The sequence below is a fragment of the Solanum lycopersicum genome, chromosome 3, assembly GCF_036512215.1.
Source record: "Solanum lycopersicum chromosome 3, SLM_r2.1".
Taxonomy (NCBI): Eukaryota; Viridiplantae; Streptophyta; class Magnoliopsida; order Solanales; family Solanaceae; genus Solanum; species Solanum lycopersicum.
The window spans coordinates 8,751,631-8,762,176 of NC_090802.1; the positions used below are offsets into that span (position 1 = coordinate 8,751,631).

A 10,546-nucleotide genomic window follows, 5' to 3' on the forward strand; every position below is an offset into this window, starting at 1 on the left:
TATAACATTTATTTTGAATTAATAGTTTGTTATACTGCACAATTTCCCCCTTTTTATTATACTATTATAAATTGTAATAAAACTAACATATATCTCAAATAAAAATTAATTCCTCAAAAATTAATTTACAAAAAAATAAAAATATAATAAAGATATTACATTACAAAATAATTACGAACAATAGAGACTTAATTAAGGGCCTTATATGATTTATAATATGTTAAATAAAAAATGTGATAAAGAGAAAAGACATAAAGTCAATCATTCAAGTTGTCATTTTTAGAAAGACACTTTAAATTTATGGATATCTTATTACCCCACAAAAGTGCTCCCTCTGTCCCTATTTACTTGTCCATATTTCCTTTTATATATGTCCCTATTTACTTGTCCATTTTAACAAATCAAGAAAGAACAATAATTTTTTTCCTAATATGCCCTTATTTAATTTTAGAAAATTTCTAGTAACAACTAAGTTGTAATGCATGTTTTTTGGAACAAGAAAATACATTTATTATATTTGAAAAGTTGCATAATCTTTTAAGTTAAGGGTAGAATTGTAATTAACCTATGATAATCATTGATGTCTTAATATGTGTGTCAGATCTAAAGTGGACAACTAAATAGGGACCGAGAAAATATTGAATATCTTATTAAAAGGACCATTTTGACTCATTTGCTCACTTGATTAGTGAACACGCACAACTAACGCATGAATTTTTTTTTTGTGTGTGCGCTTAAAACCAATTAAAAGGCGTCATGTTTAAGTTCTTTTATTTGTTTAAATTCATCTTCTTCGTCAAAACAAAACAAGCTCTAAAGAGCCATTAGAACTCTCTCTAATGAATTCATCATCTTCCTAAAAAACTATTCACTTTTAATTTCTAGTTGGAAAAACTTAATTTGAAATTGTTCATATTTAATTTCTTCTTAATTTCATTTAGGTTTGAGAAATAAGATATTTTTGTGATAAGGTTCAATTTTCTTCTTGAAGATATGATTTTTTTCAAATAGTATAAGAAATTAACTTGTTAACCTTTGATTCCTTGTTTACTCAGCTATTCCTCCAAAAATTTTGACCAAGAATCATAAAAAATGAAGCAGATGATCTCCATTCCACTATCACTTTACTAAGAAATCGAATAGACATGAAAAACTGATAAATAAAAAAGAAAAAAAAAACATTTAATACCGGTGATACTCATGATCACAAATGAGGTGAGAAAATGGGTTAAATGGATCCTTTTACAAAGACATTCAATAATTTTTCAAAGTATTCACCCCTTCAAATATAGAGTCTAGAGGAAAAAATAGAAATAGGTTTGGAGTTGCCCCTCCAAATTATTTTGAAGGGTTTTCTATGAAAATTACTTTCCCACACGAAGTTTGTGAATAAGTGATTTTCTGATAATTAGCAAGGAATATCCGTCTTTATGCTAATATTTGATGGGGGTGCGCGGTGGTTAGATATAGGGGAGGCTTCGCCGACTTGGATTGGAAGGAAGTCCCATTAATCGATCATAATGGTATCGTGGAAATGCTGCACCGACCCATATATATAGGAACATAAAAAGAATCACCTTGATACTAAACCAGATCGGTGATTCAATCGACCTCCCTTCATTGGCTCGGCAGTGCCAAACATAATTTTTAAAAAATAGTAATTTTTCATTTCGTGTTCTATGTACAAACTTAATGTTATAGAATCATTACCCCCAGAGAGCAAAGAGTTCAGCATTTAGAACCAAAAAACCTATTCACAACATAAAAAAGAAATGAGTGGGAGGAAAACTATATTCAAAATCTTACTTTGTATCAAGCAACCTCAATGCCATCATTCATCAACACTCAGCCAGTCGCTGGGCTCTTTGTTATCAGCGGTATGGACGTTTATGTGGTGGATCGAAAAAAGTTGGCATTTTTGACAAGTTGGTGGAGCTTTTCTCTCCTTAACACAATCTTGAGAGTCTTTATCAAAACTGTAATTTACTTTCTAGACATTTGCAGGCACGTCCATGTCGTCCTCTTCAAGATCACTAAATGATACATCCTCCTCATTGTCAATCGGAATGGTGGTCTTACTAACACCTACAAATTCTGTGCCTTCTTCCTTTAACCAATCATCACCATCATCTCCGTCACTCTCTTGTAACTTAATAGTGGAAACAGATTGTGGTTTTTCAACATTCTTATGGGTAGCAAGTCCTCCTTCAACCACAGATTTGTCAACAATTTGGATTTCACTGCTAATCGCAGGCTGCTTTTCAACATTCTTATGGGTAGCAACTCCACCTTCAACAACTGGTTTGTCAATAATTTGGATTTCACTGCTAACGACAGGCTGCTTTTCAACATTACTATGGGTAATAAGTCCTCCTTCAACCACTGGTTTGTCAACAATTTGGATTTCACGGCTAATCACAGGCTGCTTTTCGACATTACTATGGGTAATAAGTCCTCCTTCAACCACTGGTTTGTCAACAATTTGGATTTCATGGCTAATAACAGGTTGCTTTTCAACATTACCATGGGTAACAAGTTCTCCTTCAACCACTGGTTTGTCAACAACTTGGCTTTCACTACTAAGGACAGGCTGCTTCTCGGTAGCAGGGACAGGTACTGCAGTAAAAGTGCTCGATTCCACACTAGACATCTCATGAACCACATCTGCAGAAAGCGCAGTGGACGGCACTGAGACAATCTCTTCATGCCGAGAGTTATTTCTGTCATTTGATTCAGAAGTCCTCTTCACTGGCCAGTCTTCTTCTATTGGCTTAGTTCGCTTATGCAACTCTTGTGCCAATGAGGCCCTGGCTTTGAGAACCTGCACAAAAATAGCATTTGCAATTCTAGTGATTAAGTCACTCGTTCTCACATAAAATGAAGGAAACAAGCATCGGTTTATGCAAAAAATAGCTAAAAGCAGGAAGAAGGCAACTATATATTATACAAGCTGGAATGATGCAAGTCAACTGGACAAGTTGCATCTACGTAACACAGTTACTATCAAAGCCCAACATATCACTCTAGTTCAGCATGAATTAAAATAGTCACCCCTAGTGTTTGTTGGATGAGTTTATGCCTTCCTTTCCTCAGATCATCCTTGTCCAGAAAAGTGGGAGTACTTTTATATGGAAGGCAAAAGCACAGCATGACCCCTTGAGTAAATCAGGAGAGAATTGGGATAAATGGCTAGTACTACTAGAAGGATTCCTCTTTGGGTAATAAGTATTGTAACTGGTATTTTCTTATAATTGGTTTAATCGGAATTTTATTTTATGTACATATTACGAATTGGATTCATCCCTGTAGTAATGAATGAATTGAGTTGTCAACGTGAAAGCTTTAAGAATTCAATGGAACTCCCTTCTTTGTCTATTTGATTTGAAGGGCAAGGACCCATGAGTTCAAAGGCTGAGCTATGTAGGATACGCTTTTGGATGCCCAGAGGGCATCAAGAAGCAAAAGGCAAGTCAGGAAGGCTCACCAAAAGCAAAACTGATCAAATAATGAAAAGGCTAAATCATGAAATATCTAACTTCCATGGGTAGGAGGGGTCCTTGTGGAGTGGGGTGAGAGAGTTCGGATGGAACTATGGAATGAGAAGAATGTTCGACACTCTCTGATGAATGACCTACACAATTTTCAGTAAATATGTGAAGCTGTAAGGAAGTAGTAACACATGAAAAATGGGATAAATCCCCCCCAATCAAAGCTAAAGAAGTGGTCTTCTTCCTCTTGAATTGGTTGTTAACAATGTACCTAAATATGCTAAGTACAATAAGGTAACAACTTATGTTCTAAGTACTTCTCCTTTACTTACGTAGGGAAGTTAAAGAATTTTTTAAATACAATTCTGATGCTTAAAATCAACAAATCTAGGCTTGTTGTGAGTCTGAGCACATATAAACATACACAGTAATCCTTTTGATATTCAACAATTTGTATATACAAGCAGATCACATAACCTAAAGAATCCAAGCAAATATTGTAAGCACGACAACGAATCAGATTTAATTATTGAGCTTTAATACAGAAATCAAAACCAGCCAGCTGTAGCATGGACCCCGTTGATCTATTCATTTAAAGGAAAAAAAATATGTAGTTGTCAATTAGTGTTATCAGCAGAGTAATCAAAGCCAGTAAGAGAAGCATGGAGTATCATCAATTATATAAGCAGATGGTAGCAAATAACTACATCCAAGACAACAAAATGGGGTAATCATTATGAGTACATGAGACTAATACCTGTGGTGTTGACAAAAGCTTAGCATCTTGCTTATCCAGTCGAGGGTGAAGAAGTACAAAGTAGATCTCCCAAAAGCGCGCTTCATTCATGTAAATTGGACAGAGCTCAATTCTCAAAGCAGGTAATCTTGGGGCAAGTTGTTCAACAGCTAATGCATGCTCTTGCTGTGCATCAGACAAGTAGAAATCTACATCAAAAGGAAATTCATAAGATAAATGGGGTGAGCTGGACAGTTCGATACAAAGGATACATAGTACAATAATAATTATGCTGGGAGCATAACAAACCTACCAACTGTTATTGTTCGTTTTCCTTATTTTATAAATACACCTACTAAATGTTACTAGAATTGGAATCTTAAAAAGTTCAGAGGTCCTGGAATCAAACAGTTGAACAGAATGGTTGATAAAAGCTATTACGGTGTTCCTCTATTTAGTAATAAATATAAAAGAGTTTGAATTAGTGTAGACGTGTATAAACTTAAGTCTCATAAAATAATTCAAGACAAAGATAGATCAGTCTATACTGTGATTTTTAAATTAACGTTTAAAACAATAGTTTGAAATGTTATCGAATTCAGGAATTGGTAGAGAAAATGCCACATCAAATTTAAAAGACAAGAAATAGCATAATTAATACTATTAGAGGGAAAACCATTTCTTGGTCAGGACAAACTAGATTTTAATATACAACAACATACCAAGTGTAACCCCACAGTAAGGTCTAGGGAGGGTAGTGTGTAAGCCAACCTCACCCCTACCTTGTGCAGGTATATAGGCCAGAGAAAAATGAGACAGAAGTATTGTGCATGTGTTATTCTTAAAAGTAGAATTTCTAATTATTCTTAAGGTACTTATAAGTGGAATCATTAGTATAACAGCTGCATAGTAAGAAAGTATTATAAAAAGGAGTAATAAAATAGGCAAAAGTGATAGGCTCACAAGAACCTATGTTGCACAGACTCTTTAGAAATGCTTTCTGGGTGCGTGTTAGATCCTCCAAAAACATTGCATTTTGAAGGATCCGGCACAAGTGTGGTGGCAATTTTGGAGCGTCCGGGCAACATAGACAAGGACTGCAAGATCTTACTTCAAATCCTAAATGAACCTATGTGACTATATAAAATCATATCTCTTTTTAGCCCTGTTAATGATTTGGATGGATCTTATGAATTTGCACAATCTTATGATCCAAATATGATTTTGACAAGAAGGCACCTATTCATCCATAAAATTAGCATACATGTGCCATGTGACGGCAAATAACAATCTAAAAGCTAAAAAGATTTCATACTTATATGGCTGTTATATCCATATTAAACACTTGTTAACACAAACAAAAGGCATTTCAACAAGCAATTGGCAAAACTTCCTACTCTTTCAACTGTTTGATTTCACATACAAAAGATAATTCTCATGTTACAATTACTTTCTTTGGTCCTATGGAGTGTGGAGTATAAGAGACTTCGGTTAGCACAGAATCTTACAAACTTTGAAGCATTGATCCAAACAAAGCTTTGAGGTACTTTGCTACCATATCTTTGTTAACAACAACTACACAGTGTAATCCCGTACTTAGCCTTACCCCTACCTTGTGTAGGTAGAGAGGAGCTATCATGTCTTTATCCTGATGTATATTGAATTGTCTTGGAATGACCTTGTTAAACAGATATGACAACCCTATTAACCTGATGGTTGAAGCTTTCTTAGTATATTAAGGTTTATTACTTACTATTTCACTTATAGGTCAGAACATACTGGTCCACTAGATAACATGTTTTAACTTGCTGTCTTTGCTATAATGCTCACTGCTCAGTTCAGTCTTAACTAGGATGACTGGTACATATATCCTCTAAAATTCAACTTTATTTTAAACAGTACTCATTATTAAGCAAGAGGTTAAATGGTTAACTCAAAAAAGCCTAATCATCATTTCTGAATCCGTCGTAAACACCCCATCCCCAAAAAATATTTGATATACCTCCATTTATTTTGTTCTTAAAGTTCCATACAGTAATACCACACTAAGATTGTATATACCAGTAAGCAAGAAGGAAATCATTCTTTCTGATACTCAGCAGTCAGTTTTTTTACTTTCATGCGGCCAAACAGAACAACAACAAATAATACTCTATGGTACATAGTATATTTTCTTTGGAAAACCAAATTTACGCGTAAAACAAATCTGCTACCTCTACCTACTTCAGCATTACTGATTACAATCTGAGTATCATGATAGTAGTTGCTTTAATAGAGATATAGTAGTTTCAGACACCCAACAGTGTGGCCTAGTGGACAATGAAGTGGACTGAGAACCATGATCATCTGTCCAAGCCTTGGTGGACAATATTACCAACTACCTGTGTCGGTGGGAGGTAGCAGAAAAATAGAGATAGCAGTTTTAGAACCCTCTGAAACCTGCATTAATCAATTTACAAGTGAATAAAGATTTTTGTTTACAAGTAGTACATCTACACTCTGTTATTAAAGATTTCTTTTACATAAATTCCTATTCAGCTTGGAAGTTCATCTGTTGAGCTTGAAGAGTTGCACCTATCCAAATTCACTACTGATCTAAATAGTTTACTTTCGGGACAAATTATTCTTGTATCCAAGCAATATTACTTGTGATACCAAAGCAGCCTCTTAACATAAAACATCTGGGCCTAACTGAACCCCAAAGGATTGGTCAAGTCCATATAAGCAAATCACTAGTTTAATTTCTAACTAATGTCGGACTCTAACACCTCCTTCACACCCAAGCTCAACTAGAGCTTTAACCGAGAGGCCAACAATGTATGAACCTAAATATATGACACACGAACCTAACTCAACCCAAAAGTTAGCTCATGAAGGGAAGGATTGTGCACGTTCATATAAGCAAACCACCAAGTTCATTTCCCAACAAATGTGTGACTCTAACCCACTCTAATGAAGCCAAATCAGATCAATGCTCTCATAATCAATAACTAATTGGAAGCATTTCAACTAATTCAGAATAAATGGAACACATAAAAGAAAATGAAAAATTAAAAACACCTTCAACATCTTCATTTTCAGGCAAAGGGAAATCCAACCAAGTTTCAGGATGCATCGAAATGTCCCTAACGAAAGCCACTACTTCTTCCGTAACACCGACAACACCTTTCTCCATATCATAGCTTTCCTCCTCTTCCGGTCCCAACTGCAGTAAATTCGAAGCCATTTTAGTAATTTCTGACACCGCCATATTACTCGACAGTGAAGATATTCCGCTCCTGAACTTCCCACCGATTTCAGCAAAGTCAGTCTGCAAACCTACAATCCCCGCCGCCGGGTCGGATTCCTCCTCATTAAGATCCGATTTGGAGTTATCAATAGGCTTATATGAATCGGATTGTGGCGGTGGAGCTAGAAATGATGCGACTCCCCAAAATTGACTGGTTAGTGTTTTAGTTAGCTCCGAGAGATCCTCTTTGACGCCACGTGAAGGCGATGTCGGTGAAGATGAATCCTCTGTCTGTTGATGATTTTCCGGTTTTGGATTGTCAGTGGAGTGATCTGGATTAGGAGGTGGAACGACGACGTTTGTGTCGTCGTCCAGATTCAGGGTGTTGGCGATTGATCGAGCCAACCATGACATTGTTAGTCAGATCACGGAGAGGTGATCGGAGTTTACAGATCGCCGGCGATGCGTAATTTAACGGTTGTGATTAACTGTACAAATGTTAGCTGCCGAATTGAAAAAAAAATTAGAAAATAAGCAAAGTACGTATAACTAACTTTGTTGTTCTGAAGTATCTGCATGGGTAGTCGTTATTTTTTGGAATTAAATAGTAAAATAATACTCCTTTTGTCCGATATTATTTTTCATCATTTCTATGTTTAAAAATTAAATTAGAAAAAATTTAATTAACATTTTAAGATATATATTTTTATCATATTAATATGTAAAAATTGCAATTTATAGTACTTTTCATATAATTTTAGAATATCTAATTTTTTTATTTAAAAATTAATTAAATTGACTTTTGAAAAGCACAACATAACAAATAATTCTGGACGGAGAGAGTAATAATAATGTTTTAGTCATTATTTTTTTCAGGAGTTTTTGTTTTATCTCAATTATTTAATTATTGGAGTATTAAAAACTAAAAACAGATCAGTTGATAGTTATTTGAATATTATTTTCATTAAAAAATAGTGTAGTTTGACTCAATATGCATGTAAGTTTTGATACTAATTAAAGAAGTGATATTATATATTTTAGATAAATAAATAAAATAATGAATAGTAAAGATATGTTATTCATGATAAAATAATATTCTTTTTGTTTCAAGTGACATTTTTTGGTTTTTTTGAGAGTTCAACAAATTAACTTTGATTGATAATTTGCATATGAAATTTTTAATTTTTTAAAATGAAATTTATATTATTTATGTAAAAAATATTATAAATCACAATAATTAAAAACTTAAAATGTCTAAAAAAAATCTGAAAAATTTACGATCAAAATAAGTTTGTTTGAATCTTGAAATTTGAAAAGTGTTACGAGAATTGAGACGAACGAAGTAATCTGGATATTTAACTCTTCTTTTTTAATTTGATTGTAAAGGTCGAATATGAAATTTCATGCATGTAAATTCTTCGAGATTTAATTCAAATTTACTCCTCAACTTTTTAAATCCTAAAACTTTAATAAATACATTATAGTTTAGTAATCTAAGAGATTAAGTAGTCGTTTGGTACGGGTATAAAAATAACATTAAATAGAGTGTGTTAATAGTGTTTGCATTAGTAATGTATTAATTATACACAAATTATTTCTTATATATTGTTTGGTTTGATATATTAAAAATAGCATACATTGCATTAAAATATTTATTTACAAAAATATCTATCACAATTATGGTGGAAAAGATATAAAAGAAGTTTTGAGGTATAATTGAGTCTTTAACCATACAAATGCACGTATAAAAACCCTTTGCAGCAGTGATACCTAGAAATCTATGATTTTAAAATATACTCCTCAATAAACTATAGCGTGTATAGCTAATATTAGCAATAATTATACATAGCGTGAAAAAGAGTACTATACAAGGTACTACTAATACACAAATTCTAATATATACATTATTTTTCTAATACATTCTATCAAACGACCCCTAACACTAATACCTCAACTCGACAATTAACTCTAATTGTTCTGACAACTCTCCTAACAAGATAAACTCTCTTCTGGTTACAAGCCTTATAAGGTCACATCTTTAACGATGCTTGGAATTATTACAACTCTGTAATGATCATATTACAAACTCAATAAAGACTAATAACTCTAGCCTTTAACTACCCAAACATCACACAAAATAACTCATCAATTTACTCCAATGGATGAACTCAATAAAGACTAAAAACACTGGTCTTTAACTGATCAAACTTTGATATTGAATAGGTTGATTTCGCTCTAATAACTATTGCTCTTTAAGATAATAAATTTCGTGAATATGTAATATTTACGATTCTCAATGGCCTTCATGTCATATATATACTGAAAATTTGTAATGCCCAAATATTATCACTAACAAGAACTTCACTTCAAATAGAACTTCCAAAACTCAATATAAGCTTAATCACTTACATGCCCCTTTCTTATAATTAAATGTCACCATCAAACTAATTACCATGCAACATGCATATATATTTCATGAGAATTTGTTGCAATAAACGAAATTCTAACAATAGATAAAGTAGTACTCCACTAATTGACATTTATATCAACATTTAGCTTTCTAATTACATATTTATTTCTATGTAAAATGAAGTTGAATAAGGGTGAGAAAGAAAGCAAAATAATGAGATGCATCAAAGCACCAATTACTTGAGTTGTTATTAAGGTCAAGAATTTTTACATGAGAAAGCTATGGGATAATTACTCTGAAAATGTTGTCTATTGGGCTGTTCTGCCACTCCACAATTGTCTTCTTGGCCTAACAAAACTTTTAGTGGCAATGAATTGGATTTCACAAGGACAACTAATCTTGAAAATATGGTAGAATTAGAGCATCTCAATCAAGCTATAAGTAGGGTGCTTGTGGTTCCTATGCGAGAAATGCAAACTTGAAGCATGTCAAGTTTATTGTCTGTACAAAATGAACTCTTTTTCGAAAATATTCTTTCCGTTTTTTTAAATAAGTGATGGTTTTTTTTTTTTTTCATTTTGATTCAAAATAAGTGATGTTTCAGATAATTAAGAAGATATTAATTTTTTCTTTCAGATTTACTCTTATATAGATACGTGAATTTTTATGTAAGCTTTTATCCA

At 33.2% G+C, this 10,546-nt stretch overlaps 1 protein-coding gene across 1 annotated transcript; it reads right to left on the bottom strand.

Annotated features, from left to right (window-relative positions):
* Positions 1-1,644: 1,644 nt before the first annotated feature.
* LOC101264187 (uncharacterized) lies at positions 1,645-8,035 on the bottom strand. The gene is made up of 3 exons (XM_004234664.5): positions 7,285-8,035; positions 4,246-4,433; positions 1,645-2,821 (listed from the first exon to the last, which is right to left on the bottom strand). The coding sequence occupies exons 1-3, from the start codon at positions 7,865-7,867 to the stop codon at positions 1,991-1,993; spliced, it is 1,602 nt and encodes a 533-aa protein (XP_004234712.2). The 5' UTR covers positions 7,868-8,035; the 3' UTR covers positions 1,645-1,990.
* Between the last annotated feature and the right edge of the window lie 2,511 nt (positions 8,036-10,546).